The sequence below is a fragment of the Marmota marmota genome, unplaced genomic scaffold (assembly GCF_001458135.2).
Source record: "Marmota marmota marmota unplaced genomic scaffold, marMar, whole genome shotgun sequence".
In the NCBI taxonomy this organism is placed as follows: Eukaryota; Metazoa; Chordata; class Mammalia; order Rodentia; family Sciuridae; genus Marmota; species Marmota marmota.
Window position 1 is genome coordinate 1,485,828 of NW_025999894.1, and position 18,171 is coordinate 1,503,998.

The 18,171-nt window shown below is 54.0% G+C and overlaps 1 protein-coding gene across 1 annotated transcript in view; it reads left to right on the forward strand.

Annotated features, from left to right (window-relative positions):
* Nt5m (5',3'-nucleotidase, mitochondrial) overlaps positions 1–5,946 on the forward strand; it is a 31,364-nt gene extending 25,418 nt beyond the window's left edge. The window contains exons 4-5 of the mRNA XM_015503461.2: positions 3,676–3,790; positions 5,142–5,946. Coding sequence (XP_015358947.1) covers positions 3,676–3,790; positions 5,142–5,284 — 258 coding nt within the window. The 3' untranslated portion in view covers positions 5,285–5,946. The remainder of the gene's footprint in view (positions 1–3,675; positions 3,791–5,141) is intronic.
* The last annotated feature ends 12,225 nt before the right edge of the window (positions 5,947–18,171 follow it).

The window sequence follows — 18,171 nt, forward strand, 5'->3', positions numbered from 1 at the left end:
AAAATATTTATTTTGGGAGCTGGGGTTGTGGCTCAGTGGTAGAGCGCTTGCCTAGCACATGTGAGGCACTGGGTTTGATCCTCATAAAAAATATAAATAAAATAAAGTTATCAAAAATTTTATTTGGGGGCTCAGATTGTAGCTCAGTGGCGGAGTGCTTGCCTAGCATTTGTGAGGCACTGGGTTTGACCCTTAGCACCACATAAAAATAAACAAAAGCATTCTGTCCATCTACAACTACAAAAATTTTTAAAAAACTTATTTTGGCTATTTTAGATCCTTTATATTTCTGTATAAATTTTAGAACTGATATGTCCATTTCTGTAGACAGCCTGGTGGGAATTAGATTACGGTAGCATTGTAGTTACATAGCTTAACAAAACCTTCTGATCCTGAATGAACACACACGCAGTGCTTCATTAATTTAGATTTTAATTTCTCTCAGCAATATCTTATAGTTTTCATGGTACTGGTATCACTCATATTTTGTTGATTTTTTTCTTTATTTCACATTGGGGATTTTTGGCATAAAGCCTATTTTTATTTTTTGCTTAGAAAATCTTTTTTTAAATTGCTTTTATTTTTTTAAATGCATGACATAATGCATCACAATTCTTATTACACTGAACACAATTTTTCCTTAGAAAAATCTTAGTGTTAAATACATATAACATAAAAGTTACCATCTTTACCAGTTTTAAGTGCATAAGTTCAGCCTATTTAATTTTTTATGCTATCGTAAATAGCTTTTTTTTTTATTTTTGCAATCTCCAGGTGAATACAAATATAAGTGATTTTTTGTGTATCAGCCTTGTATTCATCCATGTTGCTAAATTGATAGCCTGGTTATTTCTTTGTAAATTATTGGAGGCTATTGAAGTTCAGATGTAATGATAACATTCATTTATTTCTTTCTGTATACCTGGCATTACTCTAAATAGTCTGCCTAGGTCAGGTTTCCATCATTATAATAAACACCTGCGATAAACCAAATTATTAAAAGAAAGGTTTTACCTGGACTCCCAGTTTTGGAGGTTTCCATCCGTGAGTGGCCGGCCTGTGGCTCTGGGCCGCATGTCCTGGGGGAAGCATGTGGTGGAACAAACCCTCTTACCTTGTGACCAGGGAGCAACAGAAAGCAAGGAATTAGCCAGGTCCTTTGCAAGGGCCCCCAGTCACCCAAAGTCATGCTCCTGGGCCCCACCTCTCAAAATTTCCAAGTGCCACCTTGAGGACTAAGCCTTTACCCACATGGACCTTTGAGTGACACTTCAGATATAAACTATAGCAGCGTCCCTCATAGATTGACTTTGATTCAGTCAGACCCACAGCATCCCATGGAGACTGTCTTTGGAGGCTCAACAGGTTTCCCGTGGTCCCATGACTCAAGTGTCATCGGAACCTTGGGATGGGTAAGGGCACTTAGGACGGCAGACTTGGAGTAAGGCCAAAAGTTCCTTTCTTGAGCACGTGCTCTGTGCAGGTGCAGTGCTGGGACAGGCGTGCACCAGGGAGGTCCGTCCTGCTCCCTGTTACTGGGCATGGACTGCGCAGCCTCCTGAGGAAGAGACTCGGAGACACAGGAGCAGCCTTGTGTCTTTAGAAGCAGCAGCTCTAGTGGTCACGGCTGTGATCCTTGAGGCTCAGGAAACCTGAACTCTCTCTTCCAGTCTCAGGGCAGGAGAGCATGGCGGTGAGGGCTCCAGGGCCACAGACCTGGGGCCACACTGGGCTCTGCCACTCACGTGACCCTCAGCAAGTCACTAGCCCTCTCTGAGCCTCAGAATCTGTCCACCACTGTGGTGTGTCATCTAAGTCAGCCCTTTATGCAGAGTGGCTCTCTCTACTTGTGGCCTGCGGACGGGCCCCGGGCCCAAGAGGAGAGAAGCACAGAATGCGTCACAAGATGGAGCTTATATGTGACTGGAAACTTTGATGACAATTTGACCTTCACACTGCATCCAAGCCCGTGGCCGTGACGCAGTGAAAATGAACAAAACAGAATAAAAGTGACCGTCTCCACAGATGGGTTGGTGAAAACAGGGCTCTCACCGCATTTGAGTCAGCCCTTTTGTTCCTGGGACCAAAATCCCTGGCAAGAACAAGTTAGAGGGAAAAAGGTCTGTTTTGGCTCATGGTTTCCATGGACCGAGTCCAGCTCCATCCCTTTGGGCCTGAGATGAGGTAGAACATGGGGATGGGAGGGCTTGGCAGAGGAAAGCTTCTCCGCCCAGGGCATCCAGGAGCACAGAAAGAGGACTTGGGCCAGGGAGGAGAAGGACCTACCCAGTGACCTACCTGCTTCCCCCAGCGTGGTGTCACCTNGGGGCACACAGGGAGAGAGGCAAAGCTGGGCTGCGCGGGGCAGGTACCTGCTCCCATCTCTGCAGAACCTGCCCTGATCCCTGCAGATCACAGAGCGCCATGGTGGCTGGGGTGGAGGGTCAGCGGCGGCTGCCCGTGGCAAGGCCCTGGATGTGCTGAATTTCTAGGGCTCTGGGGAGGCCTAGCACACTATCCTTCTGGCCAGAGGACAGCCACCCTTATTTTACTCAAGGGGCTCTGGGGTCCCCAAGAGGGCGGGGACTGAGCCCGAGTGTCTGCAACAGGACGGCAGCTGCCACACTGCACTGTCTCTGCAGCTCGGGGCTCCCTCGGCCCAAGCCACCGGCGCCGTGTAGCTGTTGCAACTTGTGGTATCTGTTCACAGCAGCTCTGGGGGGAGGCGTGCCCTCTCCTGCCCTCCTTCTGTTTCGACCTCCCACTGGCCCAAACCCCTAGTCGTGTGTGAGCTGAGGTGCAGAAATCTAGGAGGATGTCAGCTGTCCAGGTGGCTAGACAGTGTGAGCTGGGCAGAGCTGGGCCGCTGGCCTGGGATTGCTCACTCAGGATGTTCCCAGGGAGCCGGGTGGCTGTGCTTGGGCTTCGCTGGGTGGTGGGAGGGCACGCCCCTGAGGGAAATCGAGGGGTACCAGGAAACAGAAAGGCCTGCGCAGAGCCCACCGTGGCCAGGGTGCGTGTGGCTTGCCAGGCCCGAGTCTTTCCCTGCCCCATGAGTGGGGGCAGTCATCACACCCAGCACTTTAGCTTTCCCTGTCCTGCATCCCTGCGGACTCCTGCTCCATCTTCCTCAGCACCCGGAACAGCAGCTGCTTCAAGTGCTCACCCTTTGCACTTGGGTGGAGGTCAGGAGCCCCTGTGGCTTCTCCCGGCCCCTCGGACGGCTTCTCTGTGACCCTTACAGTGTTCTGCCACTGACGGTCTGAATGCACCTGGCCTGAACCCCAACCCGCTAGAAGCTCCCCGAGGGCAGAGCTGCCTTTTGTCTTTCTCAGGCATGTCCGGGAGGTTGGAGGACCTGTGGAGGATGGTGCTGGCCAACATGGCTGTCCTTTGTGGGGGCATGTAGCCCTGGAGACACTGGGTCTGTTTGTGTCACAGCCCTGCTGCATTCTGACTACAGAGTGTGGACAAGGGACACATGGCCCCCAAGCGCCAGCATCCTCGGTCATCTTGTCCCTCCTGCATAGAGCTTCTGAGAGCTGGCCCCTGGTGTCAGCCCCTTTTCTTCTTAGTGCTGAGGTCCTAAGCTGTCCCCCGCCCTTGGGAAGGGCCTTTACTGCCCCAGAGCTGCCTGATGTCACTTTGCTCTCCTCCCTCACCGTTCGCCTCCAGTATGCCTGGGTCGAGAAGCACTTCGGTCCCGACTTTCTGGAGCAGATTGTGCTGACCAGGGACAAGACGGTGGTCTCCGCTGACATCCTCATAGACGACCGACCGGACATCACAGGCAAGTGGCCTATGGCAGGGAAGGCGCGGGTGGGCCGGCCTTGGGACTCACGTCTTCCTTCTCCACAGTGGTCACCCTCAGCTGCCTCCTTGTCCCTGCTTGCCTACGCTGTCCGCAGGAGCGTGTCAGGTGTCCACTGTGCAGCCCACACTGAGCTGCCTCCTGGGGACTCCTGGGGTTGGGATCAGTCTCCAGGTTTAGGCCTCATTTGCTGGGTGGCCTTGGGGAGTCACCTCGCATCTCCAAAGCCTTGCCTCCTTCCTCATGGAAAGCGAGGACCTGGCTCTGATTGTTAAATCTTTGTTATTAGTTCATGCCCCCCACCGACCCCAAAACACACATTTTTTTTTTTTCTCTCTCAGAAGTAATCTGGACTGAGCCTAATGTATGTCAGGCAAGCAGAACATGGTTTCTCTGGCTGAAGGTGTTTTGGAATTGCACTTGTCCCTTTTGCTTATAGATGCCCCCCTCCCCCAAATGAAACAATAAACCTGATTTTTGAAAGAAGAGGACAAATTATTGGTTCACGTAGCTGAGAGGGTGGGATAGGAGCGCCTCGGGCCCAGCTGAGTCAGCCTCCTGCTCTCCGGGCCCTGCCCAGGCCTGGTCTTGCCAGCATCTGCGGGCAGGGTGGTCTCTTGGTTTTAGTCGTCAGTAGTTTAGGGTCGTGGGCTGCTCTTTTGGACACCCCCAATAGGAAGAGACTTTTTCTTTTCCTAATGGCTTTTGGAACTGGTTTGGAAAACATGTCCATCTCTTTACCAGTCACTGTGTCCGGAGGTCCATGGGTGCATTCACCAGCCCCTCCCAACCATGTGGTTTCCCAGGGAGACCCAGGGTCACAATTGCCCATGGGGGCTGTGACCTCCAGGAGCCCAGAGGCCACTTGGAGCAGGAGGAGGCCTGTGGGAAGGAGCTGGTGGGGGACATAACCTGAAGGGGCAGATCCACCAGCAGCACCCGTGTGGACAGAAGGATGGAAGCTCAAGGGGCCCTTGGCCAACAGCTGCCTGCCTGTTCCTCCCCCACAGGCCAGCGCTGGGTGGCTGGGCACAGAGAGAGCAGGGCAGGCTGGACACCTGGCTCAGCGCAGACCCTCCCCCGGCAGGTCTGATGCAGAACACTGTCTCAGTGATGAGTCGAGCGCTTACCACGCGCTGCACCAGGTGTCTGGCGTGAGGTGCCTTATTGGGTCCTCAGTCGTCCTATGGCAGGCTCTTGTGCAAGCACCCCTTACAGGAGAGGAAACTGAGTCATTCGAGGCATGCTGCCCGCTTGAGGATACTCAGGATTTGGTCCCCGGCTGCGCCCTGGGGTCCTCTGAACTGAGCTGTTACTTTCTCGCCCACAGGGGCAGAGCCACACCCCACCTGGGAGCACGTTCTCTTCACGTCCTGCCACAACCAGCATCTGCAGCTGCAGCCCCCCAGCCGCAGGCTGCACTCGTGGGCAGACGACTGGAAGGCCATTCTGGACAGCAAGCGGCCCCACTGAGCTGGACTATGCTTCGGGCTCCTCCACGGGGCCCTGATCTCAGGGCTCCCAGCTCAGGGCCAGTGGGACCATGGGGACAGTGCTGTGCTGGGGGGCCCCCCTCCCAGATGTCTGGGTTACGATGACCTCCTGCTGCACGGCCCTTCCCTTCCCCGGCCCTGCCAGGCCTTAACCTGATCTTGGGGCAGGGCTGGGCCCCCTGGAGCCTTGGACAAGGCAGTTTGGGCTGACCTCAGGCACTGGCCCTTAGCTGCCAGGTGAGGAGTCACAAGCCACTCTTCAGAGGCCCTCTCTACCCTCTTGGTAAGTTCCCCGAGGCATCAGGGGTACACAGGTTCCAGGGTCTGCAGCCCATCGGCAAAGAGTGCCAGGAACGTGACCGCCAAGGTGCTTCCCGGTGGGCATGAGCCCCTCACCGCCTCAGCCATGGCACCCCGCGTCCCACCTGGCCTCTCCAAGTGACCCCACGTGTACTTAGCAGATACTCAGTGGGTTCCAGGGGCCACCAGGCTCCGTCCTAGGAGACAGCACTGGCCGTGCCTGTGACCAGCTCCGAAGTGTCTCACTCCCCTGTCCCCGGGTCCCACTCAGCCCAGGAGAGTCAGTAGGCTTGAACGTTTGCAGAACAAACGAGAAATAAATGCTGTTCACATATGGCCTGAGCTGTGGCCTCCTGTAGCCCCTGCCCCACGATCCTCTGGCGTCTGGCCCCGAGGGAGCCCTGTTGATGCCGTGTGTCGGGGGTCCCACGTGCTCACGAGGGGCAGAGGAGGGGTACAGCTGCTCCCGTGCTGGGCCTCCTTAGGTGACCTCGTGGGATTCAAGGTAGGACGACCCTGATGGTGGCAGAACTACAGCCTTGGGGGTGTCCTTGGTCTACCCACACCTGCCCTGGCCAGGCCCTCCCTCCACACCTGCCCTCTGCCCCTCCTGGCCCGCCCAGTGGGGTACAGGGTTCCCTGCCCTACTCCTCCCAAGGCCAAGTTCCTGCAAGCTCCCAGGAGCTGATGTTAGAACCTTGGCTTTTGTTCCTCTTAAGCCCCTGGGAAGTGACAACCTTGGGGGCCTTTGCCCTTAAAGAGAACATAGGTTGTCCACACCCCTAATTTGTCCCTCTGGACAGGCCTTTCGGGGCTGCTCTGGGGAGCGAGGCCAGGTAGGAAGGCAGTGCAGGAAAGGCACACCCCGGGCCAGGTGAGCTTTGTGACTTCCTGGCTCTCAGGGTCTCATGGCTTGGGCCCCGTCTCCCCAGCTGAGGGAGCAAGGGCCCCTCTGGGCTTGGCCAGTCACAGCTGTCCATGGCGCCACATGGCAGCTTGCCCCTGCCTCTGCCCCTACCTGGGCTTTAGCCCTTGGACCGAGGGAGGGGCTTGGCAGGTCATTCTGACCAGTAACATGTTGGGGCTATGCCACATGCTCCAGAAGCCACCAGGCCTAAGGGTTCAGAGGCAGGCCCAGTTCCCCAGCTGCTCCCAAGATGCCCTACTGCAGTGACACAAGGTGAGTCACTTTCTGGTGTTTCCTGGCGGCTGGACTTAGCTGTCTTCCTCCACACCTGCCCATCACCTCTCCATGCTGCCTACAGCCAAGTCCTCGTTGAGGGGTGGGGGGTCCTCCAGCCCTGGGCGGCCTAGGACCTTGCAGCCTCTGGCCATAGCAGTGAGAACACCTTCCCCTGGACTTGGCCCTCAGGGCTTTGGTGTGGAGAGGGTCTGTCGTGCTGTCGTGCACCTACTCTGTGCTAAACCCAAGGACACAGCAGTGAATGAGGTGCAGCCAGCCGTGCCCTGAAAACACCGTGACCATAACCTGGGGAGCAAAAAGCAACTTGCCTTCTTTCTGCCACTGAGAGAGAGGAACAAGCCTGTGGCTTCCTCAGCCCTGTCTGGTGTTTTCCTCTTCCTCCTGCCCAGGGAGCAGCCAGGCCCAGGGTGGACTTCACGCAGGGAAGCCTGCAGGTCTTGCATGTGGTCTCCAGCAGTCCTTATCTTTGTGCTGGAGACATGCAAAGCAGTGTCCACTGGCCCCTGGGTGAGCGGGGAGGAACAGAGGCCCCTTCTAGAGGGGTGGCCTGGTCCCCTCTCCTGCCTGAAATCCCTCCTCGCGGGCAACCCTGTTTGTTTTCCCTCTCTCGCAACCCAGGGGTTTTTGTCCAGGGCTGGGCTGGCCCAGCTCTTCTATTCCTTACAAAAGCTACAGCAGGAAAGTTGGGCTCCCAGTCTTTCTGGACGCTGACTCCTCGGAAGCCCGATCCTTTGGAAATGAACGTGGCCCTGAGTTTTAAAACCCAACCCCACAGCTGCTGCGTCTGTTCTCTGCTCAGCTAGAGTCACCCAACCAGGTGCAGACCCTTGAGCTGCTACAGTTTAAAGGAGGAGAAATAATTGCAGGGGAGAAGATGCTTCGAATGCAGTCCCACCCGCGGAGCCATCTCAAGGTGGCTGGCTGTTAACGAGGACAAGTGGTCGGGGAAGCCCAGGTGCTGGGGAGCTCGGGAGCAGGAGGAGGGGCCCCAGAGCTCAGCTCCAGGGTTGGCCCTTACACAGGCTGTGCCACTGAGGTCTAGGTGGGAGGGAGGGGAGAGCCCCCGGCTGCAGGGACATGTCGCTGGAGCACAGGAGGAGGATGGCCGCAGGAGAGACTGGGGCAGGAGGTGCAGCCTGGCCAGAAATGCAGGGCGTCGGACACTGTCACGGCTGGGTGCTGCTGCCCACAGTGTGCCAGGAAGAACAGGGTGCCCGCAGCTGCCGGGACCCATGCCAGGACCCCAAAGCTTCACTGTCTTGTCGGATTTTACCTAGTTTAGGGGTCCACTTCCCCACAGGGGAGCTGAGCTTGGATCTGCCTCGAGACAAGACCAACTGGTCCTTGCCTTGGGGACACCTGGCCGGCCTCTTGATGGCTCAGCTCTTGTCAGACATTGAGATTCACCCCATTGAAAACTGGAAGCCAGGTGCAGTGGCATATGCACCTGTAGTCCCAGCTACCCTGGAGGCCAAGGCAGGAGGATCACAAGTTCAAGGCCAGCCAGGACAACTCACCGAGACCCTGTCTTAGAGAGAGAGGGAATTTTTTAATATTTATTTTTTAGTTTTCGGCGGACACAACATCTTTGTTTGTATGTGGTGCTGAGGATCGAACCCGGGCCGCACGCAGGCCAGGCGAGCGCGCTACCGCTTGAGCCACATCCCCAGCCCCAAGAGACCCTGTCTTAAAATTTAAAAAATTCAAAGAAAGGCTGGAGATGTAGCTCAGTGGTAAAGTGTCCCTGGAATCAATCCCCAATACTGCAAAAGAAGGAAGGGGGAAAAAGAAAAAGTTTTGTCGATCAGAGGTAAGAGTGTTTGCCTAGTTTGCATGAGGCCCTGGGCTCAATCCCCAGGACTGAAAAAATAAGAAAAAAAAAAAATGGAAGAAAATGAAATATTGGAAATATTCAGGAACTTTAGGATGGGAGCCCCTAGAAGGAGCCACGTCCCCTAGGGGGAAGAAGATGGGGAGTCTGCCATGACAGTAGTATAGGGGGCAGGTGGGATGCCCGGGCCATACTCACGGGTGTGAGAGAACCTTGCCTCTGCTTTTCGGTCCTGGCAGGTGACAGAGGCATCCCACTTCCCGGGGTGTGGGGCAGCAGAGACCCTGGGGCTTCCTCAAGGCCCAGGCCTTTGCTTCGGTCAGCCGGGTGCAGGGAGGGTGTGTAAAGGGCTCAGGGCCCTCCTGCCTGGGCCACCTTCCTCCTCTCTGCGGGGCTCCTTTGCACTACTCAGGTCCCACTTCTTGGTCTGGTGGAAGTACCGCCCATGCACAAGGAGCGTCGGTGGGGTGTCCTGCCCTCTCAGAAGGCCACACGGAATTGCTGGCCGACTATTGAGCTGTTACGACATCACTTGCCCCTTACTTAAGACTGCGCACTTCTTCCACGGGGTGCACGTCCTGTTGGGGATACCAAATAAAGGCAGGAAGCCCTCCCCGCTGCCATGGCGCGTGGGTCTCTTGGGCTCAGGTGGCCCCTCCTTTGTACAGTGACACCGTGGAGGCTCTGGGAGGCAGCCAGCCGGTCCCAGCATCTGGTGGCTCTTTTGCCAAGTCCCTTCAGCACTAGCCTCTGTGGACAAGGGGCCCGAGTTCACGACAGAACAGGCCACAGCTCCCCAGCTGTTCCCTGCCCCGTAAAAAGCACTGCCCACTCCCTGCCTGGGGCTGCGTCCTTAACGCCCTCCTCCCACCTCTCCAGGCTCATGCCGCCATCACAGGTCTGCCAATGGAAAGGCCTCCTGGCCAGGCACCAGACTGCCACATGCCCGTGTCAGAAATACAGCTCAGGCTTGCTAGTGAGCAAAGCTTGTGCCCAGGGAGCCCAGGCGTGCTTTGGTGCAGGGGACTAGGCAGCGTGTCCAGAACTTTCTCCACCTTCCTGGTTCATTGGACCCTGTCTCGCTTTCCATTCCGTTTCTGTTTCCCTTTGGCTGGCGAACTCTTCCCCACGGCAGAGCAGCCGACACCAGCATCTCCAACCCAGGCTCCATGCCCGGAGCCACCAGCTGGGCTCCTCAGCCACAGCAGAAGCATCACAGAAAGGGCCAGAAGGATGAGTGGTCATATTAGTGGCAACTGCAGTAGCAGGATCTGTGACAAGGGCTTTGATCTGTGCCTAACAGCCTCACTGCTTGAGGCTCGTCGAGACGCGGTGACTGGTATAAAGTCAAGACATTCCCCCCCCCCCAGCATGTCCAAGTCCTTTGAAGACCCAGGCTACAGATCAGAGCAGGCACTACAGAGACTCATACTGCAACCTGGGAGGACAGTTTCCAAGTGATATTTGCTTGCAGCATTTGGGTCAAAGCATCCAGATGCACAGGTGTTGGGTGAGATATGGCAGGACAAAGGATGAACACTGTGAGCACCATGGCATTTGGCTGGGTGCATCTTGTGTCAGGCCCCACAGGTGTGGGACGTCACCAATGGCACTTCTTATTTTTGTAGCCCTGGGGATGGAACCCAGGTCCTTGCACATGCTAGGTGAGCTCTCTACCACTGAGCCACTCCCCTGACCTGTACCACACAACCTTTCTAAGCCCTCGGGGTTTGTGGTTGGAGTCTTAGGTGGGTGGGCACGGTCCTCTGCAATGGTTTGACCTTCTTCACGAGGTCTCTAGATGCTAGGGAGAGAGGCTTCGGTACAGTCCAGCACAGGGAGCTGTGGTTTTGTCTAACTCACAGTTGCAGAGCGGAGGAGGAGGAGGAAGAGGCAGCTTGCCATGTGGGCTAGACCAGGACCACCTACAAGATGTTCAAGCAAGGGCTGGGGCTTTGGCTCAGAGGTTGAGCGCTTGCCTAGCATGCGTGAGGCACTGGGTTCGATCCTCAGCACCACATAAAAATAAAATAAAGGTGTTGTGTCCACCTACAACTAAAAAAATAAGTATTTTTTAAAAAAAGATGTGCAGTCATGGCCTCCAAACAAACAGGCCTCGGGACCCCCTCCCTTGCCTGAGCCTCCTTGGTGTCTTTTTGACTGTAACATGGAAACATCAGGAAGTCCCTCAGAGTGCCGCCTGGCACCCAGCCATGGCCTGACGCTGGTGGCTGGAATGTCAAAGGTGCAGATGAGAGCCCGCAGTGGGACTTGCGGGTGGCATGGGCCCATGCATGCTCGCTGTACAAGCCAGGGGTTTTAGGGCAGAGAGACAGGGTGGTTTCTTCTGGGTCACCGTTTGCCTGTTAATTGAGACATCCCCGACATCACTACAGCAATAGTCAACTCCTCAGCACTCAGTTCTGTTCCAGAGGCTGATATGCTGCATCCAGGACCCCCAAACCACACTCTGGAAGCTGAGCTCATTCCATCCAGATCTGAGCCATCTCTGCATGACTAAGAGGGTAGACTAAGGACCCGGGGCTAGTTAGTCATGCAACCAGGACTTCAGCCCAGACGGCCATGCTCTGGGGCTCCTCTTGTGACCTCCGATCTGGTACTCTCTCAGGGCTCAGGTGCCCTGGAGGCAGGGCCTGATTCTGGAACTGGGCCTCCATCTGAAGTGGGTGCTCAGGTGCTTGGCTTGCAGCAGAAACTATAGGCCAGGTGGGGAGGATTCAGCCAGAGCTGGGCCATGCTGAGAAGCCAGGAGGGTAGGGCTCAGCTGGTTGGGGTGGCCTCCAGTCACCCAGTTGAGGGGGCGGAATCCATGTGACACGGGGGCTGCTAAGAACGTGAGCCCAAGGAAGAGCCTTTGGACCCTTTTTCCTTCATGACAGCAGAAGTTACTGCCAGCCTGTGGAGGGGTGCAGAGGATATAGGTGCTGGCTGGAGCCCTGGTGGCCGATCCCCAAAGAGTGACCTGGGGTGAGGGCTGCTGCAAAATCTGGGAACAGACAGGAGCTGGAGCCAGACATGAGAGCAGGTCCCTCAACCAGGTGACATGGCCAGGATTTACTGTCACCATGGCAGGGAAAAAAAAATAATCCACAGAAAATCAAGGGGATATTAGCCGGTAGGAATGGGGGCTTTGATAGACCTGATGCTTCCCCCGCAAAAAAATATAAGATAGACCAAAAAAAGACCACTTTAAATGGAAGGATTCCAAGTTGGGGTTAGTTGTCTTTTTTTTTTGCACCAAGGGCACTTAACCCCTGGGCCACATCCCCTGCTCTGAGATAGGGTCTCGCTCAGTTGCCAAGGTTGGCCTCAAACTTGCAATCCTCCTAAGTTGCTGGGATGACAAGTGTGCACACCGCCATGCCTGGCTTTAGTTTCCATTTTTGAGGCAACGGTGATTAGTGATCGTTAACAAGGGACAGTTATTTGTAGATGNCCCCCCAGTCCACATAATAAACTCTTAAGGATAGAAACACATAGAAATAGCAAGCAAATTACCTGTCCAGAGAATGTTTCTGTCCTGCTGGCAATTTGGGTGTATGTGGGGCAAGGAGTCATCGATTAGATTTGGCTAAAAGCTAGCTGGGACTCACAGGCTGCGGTCCACAGGAGGCCAGTCACAATTAGGCTACTTAGAATTTAAAGAGAAGCAGCACAGAGGAGATGTAGCCTGTCATGCAAAATCCAAGGATCTCATCTAAGTTTCTGAGGCTGGTTAAATTTTCTTTCTTTCCTGAAACAAGGCTAATGATCAGGCCGTGGTGAGGGAGCTGCAATTCACAGATATGTCCACTGGAGGGCACCAGAGACCCGTCTAACTGCATGGCGCCCTTCCTGCCTCCCCCACCCCCAGGGATGGGGGGGCGGGGGTGAGGTCGCCTCTTTGGTTCCCTGGAGCCTGTAGTCAATGCCTAGATTAGACCTGCCCTGTGTTCTGGCTCCATCCTGTTGTTTCCAACCAGCAGCATTCCTTTCTGATCCCATGCACCTTCTGGAAGCTCCCATGGGCAAGGCCTGAGGACCTCAGCTACTCTTGTCCCAGCCGATGGATGAATCACTGCGGTTACCTCATCCAAGAACCAAGAGCTATGGGGGCTCTTGGTTTCAGCCTCCGGACGGAGGCTTAGGCTGAGGTCCGGCTGGCTCTGTGAAGGGGGATTGCAGGTGCTCAAAGACCTCACGGGTCCCTGCTGTGGGGCAGCGTCCACCCTCTGTGGCTGGATCCCACCGTGCCTGTATGAGGCTCTCCATACAAACCAGGTTACAAACTGGTGGCTCTGACATGTCTTATTGGCTTGCAGGGTCTTCTTAATGGTATTTTTTATACCCTCCTGCTACCAGCCCTCAGGAGACCCGGCCCAGGAACGGCTGGCTATCGTTGGTGGTGAGCCATGAGCAGAGCCTTTTACTCTACACCCTCCTCTAGGATTAGTCCCCAGCCCCATTCACACATTGGTGCCACCTCCCAGCCTCCTGGTGGCATTTGAGTCCCCGCCCTCTGACTAAACAAAGCACCCTATTGTTTAGCACCCATCATGCCCACCCAGCCCCCAGCCTGCAACCCCCCTCCCTTTCTCTCCTGTCCTACCTCAAGGTCTGTCCTCTGCTGTCTTCCTGCAGGACGTCCCTACAGGCCCCCCCCCCCATCTTCTGACCTCCTACAATAGTCGTTGCTGGAACCACTGACTTCCCACCGACTCTAGGGAGGGAGGTGACCAGCATCTAATGGGAGGGAAAGAGGGTGGAGGGGAGGAGAAAGGGACCTGACACCGTGCATTTGCCAGATGCATTAGGATGTCATGAATCTTCCCAGTGACTTCGATGCAAGGTAAAGAGAGGCTCATTGAAATTTGTGAAAACCAATGGGGGAGAAAATGGAGCCCGGGTCCTGTTCAATTCCAAAGCTACAGCACAGAGCCGGTCAGCAGACACCAGGACGGCCACGGTGTCCAACCCACGGAAAGCCATCGAGTGGCAGAGTGACTCACTGCAGCGTCCTGCTATCATCGTTCCAAATCCCTCCAAAGGAGAGAGAAGACACATTTAAAATTCACAACCATGTTGGAAAACAGGACCGCTGCCCTTGGCAAAGCAGATGTGGTGCCAAAGACAGAAGGAGGGAAGGAGCTGGGACTCTCAGATGGGGTGGGGGGGACCAGGAAGGGGAGGGTCACTGCTGCCCCAAGGGTGGGTGTGGGGAATCCCAAGACCCTGGCAGAATGGCAGGCAGCTTTCTGTTACAGTAATGAAATGCCTGAGGGGATCAATTTAAAAAGAAGAAAGGTTTATTTTGGCACAGCTTCAGGGGCGTCTGTCCGTGACTGATGGGCCACATCACATTTGGGCCTGCAGTGAGGCGGCACGTCCTGGCAAGCTGTTCATCTCCAGACTGGCACTTGAAGCTGAGCGAGGCAGAGAAGGGGCCAGGGTCTCTATATCCTCTTCAGGGGCCTGCCTCCAATGATTCCACTTCCCCCCTAGGCCCCACCCTTCAACACAGGGTCCTGTGGGGGACATTCAAGGTCTAAACTATAGCACCATTTAAAGTGCCTCAGGAGGAGCCAAGGTGAGTTGAACCCTCACACACCTGGGCCAAATAGAGAACATGGGTATCTGTTTGGAGGGAGTGGAAAGGAGTAGGTGGGGGTGCATGGCCTGAAGAGACAAGCAGTGTCCCAGAAGGCTGGTGACACTCGGAATGAGTCCCCCAGCAGAGAAGACTAGGTTTTGCCTAGTGGTCCACTAAGCTCTCCCAGGAGTGGAGACAGAGAGAGCGTGATACTCGTGCTTTTAGTCTGTTCGCTATTGCCATAACAGAATACCTGAGACCAGGTTCGTTTATGAAGAAAAGAGGCTTTGCCTCATTTAAGGTTCTGGAGGCTGGGAAGTTCAAGATCAGGCACTGCGGTTGGTGAGGGGGCCTCATGCCGCATCAGCATGGCGGTGGCATGTTTTGTGTGAGGGACGCAACCCAGGTGCTTGTGGAAGAGAGGAGGGACGGGGGGGGGGGGGGGGGGTGCGGGGGACAACCTGCTCTGCTGAGGAGTCATCTATTCCTGCGAGAACTAATTCAGTCTCTTGAGAAAGACTTCATCCCTCTTAACGGCTCCCCCCTTCCCAACGTGGCTCCGTTGGCCACCAGACTTCAACGTGAGTGTTTTAGGGATACAAACTCCATAGAACAAAGGTATAAGTTAGAGGATTCGGCTGAGGATTTCTAGAATGCAGGGCAGAGCACCGAGAGATGGGAAATGAGGAGATTTGGAGGAGCGTCAGTCACATTTATTAGTCCAAAGGACACAACAAAAGGCAGGTGAGACGGACATACCCCGTACCGGGGGGACAGAAGAGAGATGCTCTGCTGAACAGACACATGGACAGGTTCGACCGCAGGGGGCAGACAGAAATCAGACTGCTTGCCAAGGGATGGGATTCTAGAAGCTACAGGGGGAAGAAAGTAATTATCTTCAAAATCTGAAGGAAAAAAAAATTTTTTTTTTACAGTACTTGGGATTGAACCCAGGGATGCTATACCACTGAGCCACATCCCCAGCCCTTTTAAGTTTTTAATTTTAACAAAGGGTCTCACTTAAGTTGCTGAGGCTGGCCTCAAACTTTCAATCCTCCTGCCTTAGTCTCTGGAGTCGCTGGGTTTATAGGTATGTGCCAATTGGTACAGTAATTCCTTACCCAGAATTCTAGGGTGGAGCCAAATGTAAGGAGACAGACATTCAGAGACATGCATTGAGCAAAAGAATCAACCTAAGCAATAGAATACCAGAAAAAAACGGGTGAGCCGAGAAACCAACAAACGTCGTTAAATCTAAGTGAGATTGCTTAAAAATCTGAAATTAAATCTGGAACTAAAATCTTAGATGGTATCCCAAAGAAGGAATTTGTGGAACTGAGGAAAATAAATATGCACAAAATTCTTGCCTTATTGGAGAGTAGAAGTAGATTCCAATGAATTCTAGATATTGGTAGAATGAGATCAACTGCATGTGTGAAAATGTGAAGGGAGATAGAAGTAGAGAACATAATTCGTGTAAACTATCAGAGGGGAAAACAAATGGAAAAAATGAAATCAATACAACAGGTATCAGGGGGGAAAAGAAGAACAAAAGCATACGAAATAGAAAACAAAAACTACCATCAGCAGTAAGTCCAAACATTTCAGCATTGGCATGCAATAAATATGAATGGGTTAAATTTGGTTACTAAGGAGAAACTCCTCCTAGACAAAAAAATGAAATCCTGTCTTTAAGAAATGCATAAATTATAACAACTCAGGAAGTTTCTAAATAGAAGAGTGGAAGAGATGCTAAATAAATCTTAATTTAAAGAATATAAGGGAAAATACGATATCAGACAAAACAGAACTCAAAGCAAAAAGCATAGTGAAGTTGGATTCATGTTGCTAAATAACAATCTGCCAGCAAAATAAAATGTAGGAAATTTTATGCTTCTAGCAACATAGTTTCAAAGGGTTTACTGGATAGATCCGTACAGAGAAATGGACTGGTCCACAATTAAGGGAGAGACACAATGTATTTTTTTTCAGAAATTGGATGATCAAGGAGGCAAGAAAAGATCTAATAAACTTTTTTTTGAACTGTTCAAATTTATACATACTATGTCTACAAAGGAGGTTATACATATTCAAGTAAATTTTAGCATTTCAAACACCCATGGATTGGACATATCTTGATATGTTGAAAAAGAATTCTCTCCAAAAATCTGGAGGGAAAAAAAAAAAAAAAGGTAGTTAATACCGGGGCAATATAATGATCTCATAGGAAAAAGTAGAGAGAGCCGATGAGGGAGTTTGGCACATTTTGTTAGATCCTAAGTGCCAGGTGCAAAGAAACTGCTCCCCCCAGGAGCAGTCTCCTTTGGAGGCTGGGGAAGCAGATCTGTGTGGCTGGGAGCGGGAGGGATAGATCACAAAGGGAGACCTTTCTGGCCTGAGGAGGTGAGGGCTGGGCCTGCAGCATTTCCTGAGCACGGAGCAGTCAGAAGTGGTGCATGTGAATGACCTCATCTGATCCCTGAGGCAGGGGCCGTCAACACACCCATTTCACAGGGGGAAAGGCAGAGGTGTGCACAGTGGGCCAGGCTGATCCCTCCTCAGCGGCGTTCTTCTCTCCACCATGAATGGGAGCTCTCTGCTGGGCTCCTGCCTCACCGCAGCAAGAGCCCAAGTCTTTGCTGCTGACTTCCTGCCTCTTGGGGGCCACTTTCTGACCTTGGTGCCCACCCACCACCTACCAGGATGCCCCAAGCCCCCACAGCCTCTGGCTCCCAGAGGCTGTCCCCGACATGCACGCAGGTGCCTCCCTTGGGCAGTGTCCTCCCCAGCCCGCCCCTCCTGGGCACCAGCTGTCACACTGTGCACTCCCTGCTCGCCCTCGCCTCCGGCCAGGGCGGGGATCAGCCAGGAGGAGGAGATGAAGTGAGCTGCCTGCAGGCCTGGCAGGGACTGACAAAGCCCACGTGGCTGTGTCTGGGGTCAGGCATGGGAAGGGGGGGGGGGAGGGGACCCGAGTGAGGCCCCATCCTGCCTGCCCATGTCCCTCGGCCCATCAGCCTCCTGCTACAGCGACCTGCGCACACCCTGTTCCCCCAGGTGACTGTAAACACGCTCAAGGTGATGCCTGTCCTCCTTGGGTTTGCACGGGGACATCTGCAGGTGATAAATCGATAGCCGTGGGATTAAGCCAGCCAATCAATCTCACAGGGAGGGACAGCCCAGGGCCACCTGAAATTCAGGGACCTGTGCCCCTACTTTCACCCTAAATCCCAAGGAGGCATTTGGCAGCCCCTTGGTTGGGCAGGCGACTCTCGCCAAAGGCACAAGTAGTATTTAAAGGAGTCGGTGGAGAAAGGACAGAGGTGTCTATCCATCACTGCCCCAGGAGATGAAGCATCTTGAACACTTGGAGGGCTTCCCGGAGGAGACAAACCAAAGGTGTCCGGCTGGTCCCACCCCAGGGTGAGCTACAGAGCCCTCCTCTTGGCACCTGGAGACCTCGCCCTGGGAAGCTGAACCCCTTTCCCTTCCTGCAGGGGGCTCCTCTCTCGGGCTCCCACGGTGGCCCAGGCAGCTGGCCCTGCTTGGGGACCGGGGTTTAATTCGTCTGGCTTTGCCCTTTCCCCGACTTTACGCCCTGATGGTGAATATTCAAAGCTGGCTCCCTGACTTAGCCCCTGCCTGCGTCTGAGCAACTCTATTTATAAAACCCTGATGACAGCTGACGAAAATGGTGAAAAAAGAAACCAAAATTTCCAAATCTAAGAGATCAAGCCTGGCTGTGTAGTTTGGAAAACAGGATGACACCTTTGTTCTGTCTCCTGCCCCCCCAGGAGAACAATGCATATGGCAGAGAGAGAGCCAAGGAACTCAGGGACCCGGGGTCAGACCCCAGCTTCGCCACTTAGCCACTGTGCGAACTTGGCCAAGACCCTGACCCACCCCACACCCCGTCCCCAGCCCCACCCACACCCTGTCCCC